The 18058-nt window shown below is 40.0% G+C and overlaps 4 gene segments (V, D, J or C); all 4 read right to left on the reverse strand.

The window, feature by feature from the left end:
- Positions 1-1095: 1095 nt before the first annotated feature.
- On the reverse strand, positions 1096-1814 carry LOC132656590 (T cell receptor delta variable 1-like). The segment is given in 2 exon segments: positions 1096-1531; positions 1729-1814. Coding segments are annotated over 2 exon segments (366 nt in total).
- A 6240-nt stretch (positions 1815-8054) lies between these two features.
- Positions 8055-8643, reverse strand: LOC132656591 (T cell receptor alpha variable 23/delta variable 6-like). The segment is given in 2 exon segments: positions 8055-8443; positions 8592-8643. Coding segments are annotated over 2 exon segments (441 nt in total).
- A 5519-nt stretch (positions 8644-14162) lies between these two features.
- Positions 14163-14666, reverse strand: LOC132656248 (T-cell receptor alpha chain V region CTL-F3-like). The segment is given in 2 exon segments: positions 14163-14500; positions 14615-14666. Coding segments are annotated over 2 exon segments (390 nt in total).
- Positions 14667-17126: 2460 nt separating this feature from the next.
- LOC110544952 (T cell receptor alpha variable 19-like) lies at positions 17127-17758 on the reverse strand. The segment is given in 2 exon segments: positions 17127-17545; positions 17710-17758. Coding segments are annotated over 2 exon segments (468 nt in total).
- Between the last annotated feature and the right edge of the window lie 300 nt (positions 17759-18058).

Genomic DNA, 18058 nt, shown 5'->3' on the forward strand with positions numbered 1-18058 from the left:
TGACTTCTATTTGGTGAGTTAAAGAGATTTCTTTGAAATGGGGGCTGGAACTTAGACACACTACTTAGAATCACTTGCTATATTTGCAGAAGAATCAGATTCAGTTCCTGGCATTCCATAGTAACTCATTCCCTTCAATAACTCCAATGTCAGGGAATCTAATGCCCCTTCTAGCTTCCATGAAAACCAGACACAGTACACACTTGTACATGCTGGCAAAACAGTTTACACTCATGTTATAAAAAATCTTTAAATACACATTCAGAAACACATTTCTCAGAATTACTTTCCCTGTGTCATTCTGTTTTGGGGTGAACATGGAAAAAGCACCATTAGAAGACTTAAAGCATAGGTGATTTTTATATTATATATTGTATAATTTAGTTTATAGCTCTACAGATTCAGGCTCCAAGCATATTTGATGTCAATGAGGTGCCAGCTCCATTTACCATTAACCCTCTACTCCTCGCTTCTATAGCTTCTATTTGTCTTGGGTCAAGTCTGTGTGCTTCTATCGTGTTGACAAATGCGATGGCTTCTGAATTTCCCCAAAACTAGAGAGATTGAGGTGTGGTGGGTCATCCTTCTAGACATCAATTATCTCCTGGGTCTCCCTGTATTTTCACAAGTCTCTGTTCACCCATGTGCTGCCCTCATGCAACTGTCCTTCCCAATTGCTGCTCTAGCTGACCTCAGTACCTCATGCTCAGTACCAGATACAAAGACAAAGATCTGTGGGGATAACCCAGGAACCTCCAGTATTTCATTGATGAAGTCCTTATGATCTGTCTCTGACCACTTTACTCATGATGTCTCTGCTTCTCTGAATGTAACTTCACAAGAAAATTATGTTCTTTGCTCTTCCAAACAACTCTTTTGATGTGTGTGCTGTTGCCAATATGGAGAGAAACTAACACTTTAAATTGTTGTGGTGCCATATTCTCAATTGTAGAATATACTACACATTTTCTCTATCATCTATTTTTAAATAAATACTTTCAAGACAAAGTATTAAAAGAAAACTACTCATCATAACTGTCTCTGAATTGCCTGGGATGAGGTTTTACTTAGAAACACACTACTGATGCAGACCACAGAGGAAGCATCCACAGTGAGACTTCCTGTTCAGCATGTGCAGGTGTGCTTCTCAGCTGAGCTCCTGCGATGGGCAACTCTTAAGGAGCCCCAGTTTTTGTTCAACTTCTGCTGTCACTTCAAACACTGTGGGTCAATTCTCGGAGCGCACAGAAATATGTCCCTGAATCTTCTAGCTGTGAGGCTGAAATGACAAGGCTGATGGAGTTGGCTGATTTCTGCCATGTGACAGAATAGCGGCCATTCCTCTCATTCTCAGTAGAAGAAGAAACTTGGCTAATAAGGAAAATCATCTCTCCAGTAACAAGCTGCTTATACCAAAAGAGTTGGTAATAGTAATAACTTGCCTCATATGAACAGTCCAGGGTGACTTCTTCTCCATACTGACTGCTTGCAGTTGACTGGACCTGAGTGACTTTCTGGGCCACATTGCATCCTGCAGAACAACCAGAGGAAAGAACAAAAAGCTTATCCTATGGTAATGTACACAAAGCAGTGTTGGAAGAGGGCCTCGTAAGACCCAAAGGCAAACTTAACTGAAGACATTTCTGCTTACTTTTCTCCAATCCCTCTTCCCCCTCATGTCCATGTAAAAGGCCATAATATCCTCAGCTATATGTGAAATGTCCATACCAGAGAAGGCCAAGGCCACCAATACACAGAGCAGGTTGCAGGGAGGCATGTGTCCCAGGTCCCTCTGTATGAGTGTGTCAGCTCTGCTTCAGCTCAGTGTTCAGTGTCTGAGGGCCAGGCACTGAGCATGTTTACCTCCTGTGTTTCTGACATTGCCTCAAGCAGGAAATGTGGTTTGGTGTGATCATATGCACATACAGAGAGAAAAGGGTAGCTCACCACAGGCCTCTACTTGCTTCCTTGTCTGAAAATGGAGTTTGAGAAAATCCATTCCGGCTGAGGGGGAAGTTGCTTTGCATCCCTGAGTGTTATTCAGGGAGATGATTTTGGGAACGAAAGTAAAATTTATCATCATCTATGTTTGATATGTAATTCACTTGCAGACCATTATTTCCCTCCATCTATTGTCTGATTGTCTATTTAAGCTTAATAAAAAAATAAAATTGTCTCAGATCCATCAAATTCCCTGTGAAACAATGGTATCTGAGTCTTCCTCCTTTGCTCAGTGCAAGGGTCTACCTAAATTCTGCAATTACAAAGCTAGTTTTACAACATGTTGTAAAGAGCATCCCATCACATTCCAGAAGATCCCCATTTGCTTATGCCCTGGCAAATTGTAACAGGAATAAAATAATAGTCTTCAGAGGTTAAGAAGATGTTCATTATGTAAGTTGACTGCTGTACATCATAAATCCCTATGTGTGGATTTCCAGGATCCCCAAAAGAATCCAGATTCAGCGGCTGCCCCTGCAGTCTGAGGTCAGGGAAGCATAGACAGGAGAATCTTGGGTTCTCACTAGTCAGTCATTGATGAGCTTCAGTTTAAGTAAGAGTTCCTACAAAAATAAATAAATAAACAAATGTGGCAAATATAGAGAGATAACCAGTAATGACCACTGGTTCACATGCACACACAGACACATTCATACACAGTTGGGTGAGGAGTTACAATAATTTTAAAATCCACTGCTAAAAAACTGACTTGCTTTTAAAAGTTTACCATCAGGTTGTACTCACAGGATGTGTTCTGTTCTCTCCACACAGAGAACTCTTGCTTGTTACATGTCCTAGAAGTTTCTGTAACATTTTACTGTCATATTCTATCTCACTTGTTAAAGTCTGTGTATTTTAATTTAGAAACCAGTCTCATGATAAGCATGGCAGGATTCTCTGTGATTTAAGCATATTACATGTCCAAGATACATATAACCTGCAAGCATTGGAGTCATGTTACTACATGGGTTTGTGGTTGAATATTTGTGTACAGCTATATCACTATTTAGAATATAGCTCTTAATCCTTGATCTGCTCTCATTATCCCAATGGAGGAAATTACCCTAAAGGCACTCAGAAGAGAAAATGCAAAAAGGTCTCTGAAAGAGCTCCAGTTTTATGAGGAAAAAAAAAAGCAGATCAACATGTACTTCAGGGACTAGTTGCTGGGATCAGAGTCACATTCTTCTGCCCATTTCACTGCTTAGTGCTGAGAGCCCATGCCCTGGATTTCTCTCTGTGGCTATAAGGAGACCATGGGAGCCACAGCAGCATGGGCAGCACAGGGTGGCAGGGCTGTGCCCCTGCTCTAGATCTCCAGATCTTGCAGAGCTCTGCAAGCTGTATAGACACAGCCTCTGAGACATGGCTTTGGAATACACTGGGTTTAAGTGCTGAAGTGGACAGTTGGTCAAATTCTAAATACTGCTTTGACTTTCCTGTGATTTAATTGATAAACAATGCTTCCCAGTGAAGATAAACCTTAAGGTTGGTGGACAGATAGTTCAACGATTAAAAGATCCAGTTGCTAATGATAAATACTGAAGTTAATGTCTCAGGACACATTTAATAAGTTATGTTTTCTGAAAAACCTGAAACTTTACCTTTGAGTGCATGGACACCAACTTTTGGCTTTTTCGTACATACAGATATGTCTACCCATGTATGTATAAAAGGTTCTGTATACTCACACAGACCTGTGTGCTTCCACCCAGCTCACACACATAAAAATAAATAAATAAATAACATTAAACATTTAAAAAGAATGAAACTAAGTATTTAAAGAACTACAAGTAGAGATCTGTTGTTGAGGAAAATGAGGATAATGGTGGGCTTCATTTGGAAGATGGCAGAGAGGTCAATACAGAAGAAGAAAGAGAGAAGATAAATACCACTGAGGATGTTTGAAATACCCTTAATGATATTTATTGCTTCATGTTTACCTTTATATGTCATATATATTTTTAATGAAGTTATTCCACTTGGTCTGGCAATATCCCCCTCAAAATAAGGATCATCAAACAGGAAACCAAGTACCAGGCATGGGAAACCTTTTTTCACTATGTTGATCAAGGGATCCAAGAGGCTCTTGGAAGAATGCTGACTATTGCTGTTGTGCTAGGTTGCCTCTCAGAGATCAAGAGCAAGTCTCAACTGAGGATGCCATATACTTTGGACTGAGACGTGGAAGACTACCTCTCATGCCTCTCAAGAAAGCTCTTCTTGTCCGCAGGTGAAGACCATCACAGAAAATCACAACTGATTTAAAAAAAAAAAGAGAACAACTGATTATGGGAGCCCCCCCCCCCAGACAAGTACATCTACAACAAGATTCCTACAATGAAGGCTCAAAAAACATTGAAGAAAACAAGGCACAAGAAAGTATAAGAACAAGAAGACCAGGAAGTGTGCTGCAAGAAGTTCTGTTAGAAATGATGGGGGAGCAATAGCCTTGACACCACAAAAGTATGTCTGCACAACAAGTACTGAACAATGATGATACCACTAGCCATGAAAAGTTATAGCTGGATGTTTCTACATTTTGGGTTTCTTTTTTTCTTCTTTACTCTTCACCATCCCATGTTCTTCATTTCTTATAGAGAAAAACCAATAAAGGTGAAAGTGGGCAATGTTATCATTAGGCTACTTCTTGCTTATCTGTGGTGTCAGGTTTCCTTGGGTAAATTTGATCTACTCCATCAGGATACCTAACTTCTAATTGATTCTTTGTATACAACTACTTGACAAACAGCATCCAACCAACAACCACCCAACAACAGCAACTCTGCTACTTGGGGCTCTAGCATTTAAAGATCCTCTGAAAAGTTCCCAGAATTCCAAAGTTGAGACAATCACAGAAACTATCTGCAGCTAGCAGAAACACACTCTTGTTAGATCATGAGGGAAATCATAGTCACCTGCTATGATTCAGTCGCGTATCTACACACCTGACTAAAACAATAACATATACCTATAATGTTTTTGTGTGTTTTAAGGAAATTTTTTTTTACTACAGAAATGACATGGGGCCTTCTGTAGCTATACAAGGAACTACAGACACCTCAGTAATGCTTTGAGCCATAAATGGTCATCCCCAGGGATACAATAGCAAATGGTCAGAACTGAAGTCATGTACACGGAACCAACTCAAAACAGACTCAGTAGGTTGTATTTACATAATTGTGTGTATGTTTGTGTGTGTGTGCATCTGTGTAAAACAACAATAATCATAGAAAAAGAGGCCATGGATTGGCAGTTATTATTGGAGAGCTTGGGAGAGGCTGGAGATAAAGGACACAGAAGGGGTTTCAGGGATATAATGTTATATGTAAAAAATGATGTAATTCTATTTTAACCAAAATAAAGCAATAAATTAAAAATATCAAAGTCAATAAATCAATCTGTGATAAGGCCTGAGTGGCCTTCTCAAGACAAGCCAGTATTTAGTCTTTAGATTTTCATTGTCATAGGAACTTTTTAACATTTGTTTTGACAGTACATAGTAGGTATTTCAGGCACAATATGACATTTAACTTTAACTTTTGCCTTCTTAAACTATTTTAATTCATGTTTAGTTTGTACAAATATTACTTACTTTGGTCAATATGTCTGGACCAAGGTCAGGGTGAAGGAAATACCAAATGTGTTACTAAGGCAGACTTGACTGAGAAGTGTCTAAGAAGAAACAAAATGGAGTCAGGACAGGATGGCATTACCTTGGTTGTGTCATGGTTGGTAAATTTGGTGTCTCTATATTGAAGAAAAGAGATTTTCCCTTTCTAAAGAGGTAGCAATTGCTACCTGTTAAATTAATACGTTTTTAATACAATATTTTTAATCAGAATTTTCCTCTTCTCTAACTCCTGCTAGATGAGTTTTGTTTGGTTTTGGAATTTTTAATTTAATTGAACTTTTGGTTTTGTTTTGTGGGTGTATAGTTTTTGTTATATGGGGTATTTTGTTTTTGTTTTTTGAAAGTGAGATGAAGAGAAAGAACATGAAATTGGTGGACAGGATGAAGGAATGGGAAGACAACAAGAATTCTTAATGTATTGCTTGTAGTCACTCAACTTCCAACTGTTCTGACTCTGGTTTGATTGACAATGAAATATGATCACATCAGTCCTGGCCTCTTTTCAAAGACAAACCATGAATCCTCACACCAGACCACTGGGACTTCAACATGCACAAAGCATCAGCTCAGAAAAATGAAATCAAAACAGACTTGTGAGTCTGAAGTCTCTGTTTGGGTTCTGGAGAGCCATTGACCCAAACAAAGGATTATTGTGATGACACAACTCTATGGCACTCTTCTCAGAAGTCTGGGAAGGAGAAGAATGAGAGTGAGGAGCGTCTGTGACCAGATGTTTGGCAATGTCATTCACTGGCACTGAAGCATGCCCATGTTTGATGCTATTCCATAGTTGTTATAGTTTTCATGAAAACAAACCCCCTTTCTAAATGATCTTTCACTCACACATCTGTGTATATGTGAGCAATGCCCAATATAAACGTTTTTGTCTTCAGACCCTGAAGGAATGAAGACTCTCCTTGACTGTATGCTGAAAATGCATTTGATGAAGAAATTTATATCAAACCTCAATCTCTAAAAGTAGAATTTGCTTGATAACTGTATGAAGACACCCACGTGGTGATGACTGGGTTATTCTAAGTCAACTTGCCCTCACGTTCCCTCAGTACTCTTGAAGTTATTTCCAGCCTTTTATTCCCTAGGATGCTCAGGGTGTGTCTTGAGGTACACAGAGTTTCCAAGTTTTCTGTTGCACATCCTTAAATATGCCTTCACTCTTCTGCTGACTTCCAAGCTAGGTTGTTGTATTCAATGAAGCCTATTTCAATCAGATAGATATTTTGGTGTTTTTGTTTGTTTGTTTGTTTGTTTGTTTAGATTCAAGTTTAAAACTTGACAGGGATAGAAGACCTTGAAAACCAGGAGGAGTTCACCTATTGGTATTGTGAGATCTATCTCCTACTGCTAAGAGCCAACTGACTTTATTTTCCTATGTGACTGTTCTGTTTTCATACTGAAAAACTATTCACTGTAGATGAGAAAAAGAACTTGTAGGCTTTAGATGTTTATGTATAATGTCTTCCATGATGTTTTTGTTGGTTTTGGTTTTCTGAGACAGAGTTTTACTATGTTGTTCAGGCTAGCTTACCAAATGTAGCCTCAAAAATTCCTCCTGGTAAGGATCCCATAGAAGTTAGGGCTTCCAAAGCCATTAACAATGTGTCATAAAAACGAATTTAAATTTTTCTCGATTGGAAAGCTTTTTGGATTTTATTTAGCATTAAGTGAGCAATCCTTGCCAACTATTAGGCAGTGAAAGAATCTTTAATTCTGTGTTTTGCTGATGTCTACAAATACTGCAGCAGCTTCTATTGACTAAGCCTTTATGTTCATTTTTATACTTTGTTCATTTATGAAATATACATGTAAAATAATTTCTTCAATTAACGTTGTGTAATTTTATTATATGATTAATTCGCATTCTTTCCTCCCCACTGATGTCATTCATCTATTTTAAACACACCTGCATCCTTGTGAGGGCCTCCTGGGTTACATACCTGAATTTCTTGAAGGCAGATGAAGACATAAGAGGCAAAAGAAGAGGAAGTAGAAGAGTTCATTGGTCATAGAAATTCCCAATGCCCTAGTTATCAAGGAGATTAATGTAGAAGAAAAGACTATGTGATTTCTATCCCAGAGGCCAAAGTCAAGGTCTCCTGACACTGGGCTGTAACAACTGTACATGAACAGCGTTCAGACAAGAGTGTAGGGAACAGGGCCTTCATAATTCATAGTTGCTACAAACCAAACACACAGGAAACTATTTCTACAACAAAGGAGGAAAAAAAATCTTCTAGACTACTTAAGAAAATGGATCTAAAACTCCAGCTGTTCTTGTAGAGCAAACAGAGAATGTAGAAAAGCATGCTGAGACTTCATCTTGGTCTGTCTCTGGGCTGAGGGAGTCTAACCCTTACACTCACAGTGCCCCCTGTCACCTGGTCCTGCACACCCTCCAGGCTTAGCCCCATTGCAGGCTTTGCTGGAGCCTTAGCTGCAGGTTTGGGTCTGGGCTGCAGGTGTCTGTGAAACACTGTGCCCTTGCTGCACAGAAGTAGGTGGCCGAGTCTCCAGGCTGAGAGACTGTGATGTGCAAGGAGAACTGTTTGTCGCTCTTACTGAAGAAGACTGTGAATTGTCCTTCTTCCTTTTTATTGGACACTGAACTTATGGCTATCAGGAGAGCAGGGCCTTCAGCAGGGAACTGCCGGTACCATGAGAAGTAGTCAAATGCGCTGTTCTCGTAAGTGCAGTTCAGAACTGTGGTCCCTCCTTCCCAGACTGTCAGAGATTGGGGACTTTGTCTCACCTGCTGCTGGTCATGTCTTTCCTTCTGCTGGCCACTCACCCCTGTGTAGGGAAACACAGCAAATGGTGATAGGTTCCTAAGATCTGCTGATGGTTTCAAGAAGGATGACTTTGTCTGGTGCCGCAGTTCCTTCCTGCCTCTGAATCAATCACATATCCTGGGATATGTGGTTTCTCTTCCATGACTTACCAGCTAGGTGAAGGCCTAGGACTAAAAACAATGCTTTCACGACCTTGCCCATTTCTCCTAGACCGAAGATTGGGGAGAACTCAGGTGGCCTTTTATCCCCCACAGAACACTGACTCCAACTTCACAGGCACCTCAGTTCTTTCAGCTGGCTCCACCCTTCACTAACACTACCTAAAGCTATTTCTGACAGAGGAAGCACTTCTCCATTATTCTCAAATTTGGTATTGCTGAAAATAGAGCCATGAGAATCAGAAATCCCCTCATTACCATTCTACCATCATACACTGTTGCTAGAAATGTGTCTTGATATAGACATCTAGAATAATGTGGTTTTTCTGAAAGAAAGAAAGAAAGAAAGAAAGAAAGAAAGAAAGAAAGAAAGAAAGAAAGAAAGAAAGAAAGAAAGAAAGGAGGGAGGGAGGGAGGGAGGGAGGGAGGGAGGGAGGGAGGGAAGGAGGAAGGCAAGGAGGAAGAAAAGACAGAAAGCAGAAAGGAAGAAAGAAAGCAAGGAAGGAAGAAAGACCAGTAATCTAACTAATACCACTTATGGGCATTTATCCAGGAGAAAGAGGTCATTTCATGAGAGACACTTGCATATGCCTGTGTGTTACAGCACCATTCATGACTTGCAAGATGTAGACACAGCCTAGGGACCACCTGTCAACCAATGAATGGACAGAATATTGTCCCTGAAACTACAGAGTAATGGTCAGCCACTAGGAAAAAATAAGCTCCTGCCATCTGTAGGAAAGTGGATAGTATTTAAGGACAAGGTGTTAAGCAAAATAAGCAGACCTGTAGACATACGCAATATGTATGTGTTCTCATCTGTATAAACAAATGAACAATCAAAAACAAAAGCAAAAGAGGAGTAAAGAAAAAGAAAATAAATATGATCTGAAAGCAGAAGTTAGACAAATGAGTAAGAGAAGGGGAAGAGGGACAAAGGGAAAGGAGAGGACAACAGAGAGTGAAGACAAGATGAATATGAGGAAATTGTCACATAAGCATACATTAAAAATTCACAACAAACCCACTAATTTGTACAATTAATGTGTGTTGATAATTTTGGTAATATCATATGCCCTATGGGAGAACTGACTATAGTAGTTTTCTGAATGGTTATAGTATGAATCCAACTCCTAATGTCTTTGCATCATGTACATATAGATTGATGGAGCTCTCCGTGCTCGTTAGAAACTCACTACACTGGTCAATGATTAGCCCTGCACCCACTGTCAGCCAATGTGCAGAGAAGAGACTGTGGAATGGTCAGCCCTCATGGCACATGTCTACCACATGCTCTCCTCTCGAGATTCAGGGATCATTGCAGAAGAAAGGTCAGTGTTGGAGCCAGAGATGGTGGATGACTACAGGAAACAATGTCTTCTGGACACATCAGGGCAGCTGAACTTATGAAGGAGCAGTTTTGTGACAGTCTGCACAAGGCCTGTGCAAGCTTAAGAAAGACAAAAATCCTAACATGGACAACAAGATTAGCATTGATACATCAAGTGTGCTTATTCGCTGAGCTGTCTTTTCAGGTCCAGATCATTTGGGGTTTATTGCAAATATTAACAAAATGTGTTGAAAACATGCAATGAATTATACTATCCTATTACCAGGTAAGGTTATGAGTAAATGAACCAAGAAGCATATAGGTTCCATTCACTTAAGAAAAAATTAAATTTTATTCTAATTATTTTCATGTGTCCTATTACATAAGTCCATTTACAGACTGCTCTATGGAGAAGCCATTAACTCTTTAGAATGGACTGTCCTCTAGAGTCCCATCTGAGAAATAAAACATTCACAATTGTAATGGACTTCCCACTGTCCTTGCTGCCTTTGCATGAGGAATCCCAAGGCTTTCTGACCATGCACAGAGGAAGGTGTATGCTTTCTAACTGTAAAACTCATGCCTTTTTTTAAAGAATATAAAGTTATGAGCTGAAATGGCTGAAAATAATTTAGCGATAAAATTACAAAATCTTTACACATTTCAAAACAAGTGCGAGGAACTTAGCATTCAGAACACTGCACAGTTGCATGAGTTCTACACAATGCCACCAAAACATGTGGGAAAATGTTATAATTGATGTTACTGGGAAGTATAGATACAAACAATTATTGTAACATTGCATTTTGGAAAAACATGCATGTCATGGACAATCCTCATTTGATGAACTCCAAGTCAAATTCAGGGTGTGGTGAACTAAGGAGAAACTGGATTGCCTGTGCAATCTGTTGGTCTTTTTCATAAAATAAAACACAATTTAGGAGTTACACCTGCCATAGTCTAGATTCTGAACACAGGAGGAGACTATGCTGTGTGTAGACACCAGGGAGCAGGAGTTAGGATCATCACCTAGCAAATCCACTACCACAGTTCTCATTCTAGCAAGGTACTTAAGGGTTAACTACTACCCAGAAGTGTAAGTTTTTCCCTTTCGTGTGTGTGTGTGTGTGTGTGTGTGTGTGTGTGTGTGTGTGTGAAAATTAAAATAAAGTCACCTGGAATCTTAACAGGTACCATGCACTAAGGTAGGTTTTAGGCCAAATGCAGAACACAAAGGACAGAACCCTCTTCACACAGATCAAAGTGCACAGCAATGAACATGGAAGAGCAAGTATCTCTGTAGAAAGATGTAGAATCTGCTGGTTAAATCCTCAAGAGTGGAACATCTAGATCTTGTGTTAGCTATATGTTTACCAATGTCTTCTTTGAAAGACATTGTGGGTTTTCTCTTATTATTATTTCAGCTCTTTATTTATTACAGAGAGATAAGTGTAAGTCGTAGAGCTTTTTACTTTAAACCAGCATTTTGTTTACAGCATTTTGTTCATACTGATTTTTTTATTGGTTGTACCCATTTGTATTCACATCAGCAATGAAGAAGTATTCTCCCTCCAGTTCTTACTACTCCTTCCCACTCCTCTTCTGTGCTAATCCCTGAGCCTTGTATATAGGAATGGCATTCTGGATGTATTAACTACACTAGATAACTTGAGGCCAGGTACTCTTTGAATTTTGCCCATTTGCCCATTACTGTACTATCCTCTACTTGTTTCAAAAGGAAGCTTCTTTTGATGAGAGGTGAGAAATACACTTCTTTTTGAGTAATTATACATATTTAAAATGCAGTTAGAAGCTATGTTGATTTAGAAAAATGGCCATAACTGTTTCTCCTCTAGTGTCTATGACATCTCCAGGCATGGGAGTTAACTAGGCTTACAGTATTGTGCCTGAATTCCTTCCTGTTGAACAGGCCTTATGTCCAATGAAGCATATATTAGTTCCCCCAAGATGAAAGTGCTACCATTGCATTTCTGTGGGTTTTCTTGACATTTTGGTCATTGTTTTGATTCATAGTCTTTCTATAGCTTGGTAGGATTATCTATTGCTTTTCTCCCTTGGGATCTTGATGATACCTTTGGATACTGTGAGAACCTGTCATTAGGGAGGAGTTGTCAGGTCAGTTTTAGTTAAGTCCTCACAAGTCCTTGTCGAAGGTATGTGGTATTCTTAGAACTATGATCTTATCTTCAAATTCTGTGGGGGTAACAATGGGTAATGGCAATTATTTGGAGCAGTTTCTTGAACCACCTAAGAACTTGGAAGAAAGGTTCCCACTCCTGGAACTCATGTGAAGTGCAAGTTTCTGGTTTCCCTGAAGACTCAGTTTTATCATGTGATGTTTTCTTGCAAACTGCACACTTGATGTTTTGCTGGAGGTGGTCTTGCGAAAGGGCATGTGGTATTTTGCTGTCATCTCTCTCATGCAAGGCGAATGATGTTGGCCAGCTGAGAACATCCATGGGTGGACTCTGAGTAGAAGAGATAAATGAAAGACCACAGAGAGGCATCCCTTTTTGGATCGACATCACTGAGCTGATCTTCATTCTTTGCAAAGAGAACTGTCCCAGAGAACTTGTTGGGGCCAACCACCTAAGTCTTCTGGCTTTCACTGACTTCATGGTGCTGCATGGTTTTGGCCTTTGGAGTGGACTGAGTTTGGTAATCTCTTAAAGACCCATGGATCCTAACCAGTAGGAAGTAGATAAAAGAGGTCTACAACCCTTTTTCCTATTAATCTCCTAACTAAATTTGGGGGTTGGATGGGAGGTAAAGGTGTTTAAGTAAAATCTAAGCCTACATTCAGGCTTTTATTAGATTTCACAAGCTCTCATAAAAGGGATTCTATTCTATGCTATGCCATTATAAGTAGTTTTGGGGGTTTAGAAAAGCAATTTGACGTCTCATCATTCTCCTTAACCAATAATAGAATGTGTAATTTTTTTCTGACCTTTGTATATACAAACATGAGTCTTCTTTGAAAGACATTGTGGGTTTTCTCTTATTATTATTTCAGCTCTTTATTTATTACAGAGAGATAAGTGTAAGTCGTAGAGCTTTTTACTTTAAACCAGCATTTTGTTTACAGAATTGAGATGAATCAAAAACATTGGCCTCCTTTCTCATGTTTCAGAAAAATTATGAGAGAACCCAACTCTAATCCCAGGTGAGTGTGTCCACCACATCATTGGGATTGAAGCACAGCACAATGGCAAACAAGAATAGACTTTAAGGGGAAGGGATTTTTGGACAGAGACTTTCATGACCTGGCTGTTACATACAACGTGTGTAAGAAAAGGTGGAAGAACCTTTGAAAGAAATGGAAATGCCATTCTGGGCATGATCTTCAGACCTACAACAGCTGTATAGCTTCACTAAGTGAAGGCTGACAGGGAGCATGGTGGTTTGAATGAGAATGACCTCCATAGGCTACTATATGGGAATGTTTGGCTCTCGGTTTATGTTGTATTTAGGAAGGATCAGGATGTGTGGCCTTGTGAGAGGAGGTGTGTCACTGGTGCTGGACTTTGGAACCTCAAAGCCAAAGCTAGGCCCAGCTTCACTCTCTCTTTTCCTCTTGCTTGTACTCAGATGTAAGCTCTTAGCTACTACTCCAGGGTCATGCCAGCCTGCCTGCCTGCTGCTGCACTCCCTACCATGATAATAACCCTCTGAAACTGTGGTCAAGCCTCCAATGAAATGCTTTCTTTCATGAGTTGTCTTGATCATCCATGGTATCTCTTCAAAGCAATAGACAAGTAACTAAGAGTAGAGGTTGGGGAACATTCTGTAACATGGACCAAGGTAAGTTGTAATCTAAATTTATAGAATGAGACTGAAGCCCAATTTTAATGACTAGAGTCTAGCTTTCTTATTTAAATCGTAAATTTGTGGGGTAATAACAGAAGATTGCTGGAGAATTTAAGTCCCTAGGTTTTGTAAGACATCTTGGTAAAGATAAAGCCTATGTCAGGGTTTTACTGGAGAAGTTTGCTATTAAGACTTCCAGTTAGGGAGAAAACATTATTTCAAGGGATCACAGCCTAGGTTGTCTCTACCACTGACTTTCATCCTGTCAGTGAGAATTTCCACAGATTCCTAGGTTTCTAGATATTTGACCTGAGACTTGGTGCTGTTTTTCAGGAAGCTGGCGAGAGCACGTGGAGAAAGCAAGCAGCCTCCCTCACAGGGCTGCTCCCCTAGGCCTCCTGCACCTATGGTTTGTGTGCAGCTTCCCCTGCACTCTCCCTCACTGTGTCACTCACAGCACAGTAGTACAGGGCAGAGTCTGACAGCTGCACTGAGGACGCCTGCAGGTGGAAGGAGCTGCTGCTCTTGTGGAGAGTGGCGTGGAACCCTCGGTGCTCTGTCCTCTTGTTGCCTGTGATGCTCTTCAGGAGTAGCTGAGGGGCTTCTTTGAGATATTGCACATACCAGAAGAGGAAAGTATTTGTGTAAGTAGTCTGATAGGTGCAGTTCAGCATCACAGGCATCCCCTCTGTGACAGTGACCAAGCCTTCTGTTTGGGTCACGGAGTCTCCATTGCTACTTCCTAAAAAACAAACAAACAAGGAGGAATTACTATTCTATGTGAGGAGGAAGGTTAAAGACTGCCATAGTTGTAAGACAAAGACATCATTAACGCTTAGGGTAAAAAATAACTTACTGAGCATGAAGAGGAGCACAAGAACTGAGCAGGTGACAGGAAGCATGTTCATAGAAGAAATGACAGTTGGTCCTTGAGTGCATCAACCTCACAGGGCAAGTCTTCAGCAGGACCTCATCCAACCCCTCACTCATGGACAAGGACCTTTGTCTGCACAGTGAGTATGTCATGTTAAGCCACCTGAAGGAGATGTAACCCACATCTAAGGAATCAGCGCCCTCTGCTGATTTCCCTTCAACCTGCACCACAGGTGGCTTCACAAGTCATTGTGAAGAAACTTGAAACCTCACCCTAAGCAGACAGGTCTCTAGTTGACACCTGTGTTACTGAACCACATGTATCCTATGGTATTTAATGTGGTGAGTGTACATAAAAGTGTACACACACCCATACCTCTTATAAAATTCATCCATTTTTCTCTTTTTATTAGTTCTTAGAGAATGTTGTGCAGTGAACTATTATTATACTCATCTGTTCCCTCCAGTTCTGACAAATACATCCAACTTTCTTACCAACAACATTGTGTGGCCTCTCTTTTTAAAATAAGGCGCATAAATTTTTGTGTTTCAGGCTGTTCTTCCCATATACTCTTAGCTTTGTTCCTTCAGTAGAGGATGGTCTATGAACCAGGGAAAATTCTATGGGTTAATGTTTTGTCAGCTTCACACAAACTACAGTCAGCTTGTATGAGGGAACCCAAAAAAAAAGTATTTTCTTCCTTCAGCTTAGCCTCTGGGCATCTTTGTAGATGATCAGTCTCATGATTGGTGATTGATCTGGAAGTTCCCAGATCACTCTGGACATTTCTGCTCCTGAGCAGATATCTGGTCCTGTCTTGTATGAGAGAGCAAGTTGAGCAGGCCAGAAAGCAGCACTCCCTCCTGCCTGGAGTTCCTGCCCAAGATTGTAAGCTAAAATAAACCCTTTCATCCCAGACTTCCTTCTGGTTCATAGTTTGTTACAGCAAAAGGAAAAGTAGCTAGAACAGTCATATATCACGAAAAAGTTAGGTTTTCTAAACTTTAGAAACCTGAAGTGTTAGAATTTAAAATATTATAGACAAAAAAATTTAGAGGGCAAAAAATGCAGTATCTTAACATATTTTAAAGGAACCTACCAGAAATATCACTGTTCAGAAAACTATATAATATTTTATTGTTAAAGCTCTAAGTATCATCAAAATACATCATGAGTAGAAATTTTGATGATGTTGCTAGGAATATTCTTTCTTTCTTTTCTCTCTTCATGGGAAACATTATAAATGTGATGCCATAAGAAGACCCAATTAAAAATTATTGAGCCAGAAAATAATTACAAAAGTAAATTGAGTAAATAAAACTATTATAACAGGCCTGAAACTTACAATTTCCAGTTGGTTGTGCTAATTCAAAGTCAAATTCAGCATGTGTCAAAGTGATTGAGGACTTTGTTACTCCTTGACTTTCTTATGAAATGTAACCTAATCCTAGGAGTGACACCTGTCATATTGTAGGTGATTGCAGCAAGAGATTATGCTGGTCTTGCACACCAGGAATAATAAGCATCACCTCCCAACGCTCCTACAATTCTAGTTCTAGCCAGGTAATGTAAGAATTAAATTTTACAAATAAACCTATCAATGAATCAAAGATAATTACTGTAAGCCTTAACAGGTACCATTCAGTGAGGCAATTTTGTACCACCAGAAGGAACACAAAAGACAGAATCTCTTTAGACAGATCAGAGTGCAGTGTGGTAGCAGTGAGCTGTGAGATTAGAAAAGAATATTGGATGCAGTCACAATGTAAAATGACTGCAGCTAACGGCTGTAAAATCTTGGTGGCAACACCTACATGTACAATGAAAAAAATGTTGAATGAACAATCTACTCTAACTGAATTATTCACTTCAGCGAAACCCAAAATATGTGTATGGTCACTTTTATCAATACCTGGAAAAGTAAAGTTGGCATTAGCCAATTCTAAGTGTATAAAAGTTCATTAAGTTGTATAGACTTGGGGTCTAGTTAATTTTTACTTCCCCTTACATCTGGATCTACTCCTTTACTGTCTCTCATCAGAAAAGAATAGACTTCTCAGAGATACGAACAGAACATTAAAATAAAAATAAAACCTATCACCTCAAACCAACAGAAGCACAAAAGCCCAAGAGAAGGCACAAGAATCAGAGACTTACTTGCTCACACACTCAGGAATCCCACAAAAACACTTAACTGGAAGTCATAGTAGATGATATGATATGATTGATATGATATGTTATGATATGATATGATATGTATGTGTATACACATATATAATGGTATCTACACACACGTACTACTGCATCTGCCTGTCAGCTTCTCTTCACTTCCCCTTTCATTTGGATCCACTTCTTTTCTGTCTCTCATTCTATGCAGAGGACCTGGTGCAGGACCTCTGCAGGACCCACACAGGCCCTGAACATGCACACTTCAGGTAAGTTATAAAGATAGACAGACATTCACACGAACTGAACTGAGGTCTATTGCCAAAGCCTATCTTGTACGTGTGTGGCCACAGCCCTGCCTCTTCCTGCCTGTGAAGTCTTTCCTCAGAACCTCTATCTCTGGTTGAGGTTTTTGTGGGGCCCTTGTAAAAGTCCCTGCTACTGTGCCCTCTCTCATGGCACAGAAATACACTGCTGAGTTCTCAATCTGTGTGGCTGAGATGATGAGTCCGATGGAGCTTTCTGACTTCTGGAAGTTCAGAGAATAGTGACCTTCTGTTGCGTTTTCCTTTTGGTAAGAGTCCTGACGAATAAGGAAGACCATTTCCCCACTTGTTGTTTGCTTGTACCAGAATAAGGAGTAAGCGCTTTCCCTGGTTTCATACACACAGTCCAATGTCACAGTCTTCTCCTCCATCACAGAAACTGAAGTCTGAGCCTGAGTTACCTTCTGGGCCATGCTGGTTGCTGATGGAAAGAGCACAGAGACATCAGCCTCTAAAGGAAGAAGTAGTTTATGAGCCAGAATCCTGATAATCCCTCCCTTCTGGGCCTCAGCAGAAAACAATGGCCTCTTCCCCCAGTGAGCTTCAGGGATAAGAGCCTGATCCTGTGCTAGGAAACATCCTTACCAAAACAAAAGAAGCTGAGGGTTGCTCCCAGCAGGCTCAGCATCAGCATGTTGTTAGCTCTTGTCTGCAGTGAAATATTCTATGTTTTGTCTCAACCCAGATCTTAATCTATATGGCGTGCTTAAGAGGAACAGGCAAGGTTACTGCTCTGTGTGGTGCAACCGCCCCAACAGGAAATGTATTGAAAGTTATGGGGCAAGTTTAATTGTGCCCTGTCTTGCCTTCCTGTATGGGCATGGGAGAATGCTAGTCTGCCTTGAGGACCTGTTGATCTCATTATAACGAACTGGAAACCATCAGTAATAACATGGGCTAAATTTCAGATCTTTTTTTTTTTAATGGACAACAC

The sequence above is a fragment of the Meriones unguiculatus genome, chromosome 9, assembly GCF_030254825.1.
Source record: "Meriones unguiculatus strain TT.TT164.6M chromosome 9, Bangor_MerUng_6.1, whole genome shotgun sequence".
In the NCBI taxonomy this organism is placed as follows: Eukaryota; Metazoa; Chordata; class Mammalia; order Rodentia; family Muridae; genus Meriones; species Meriones unguiculatus.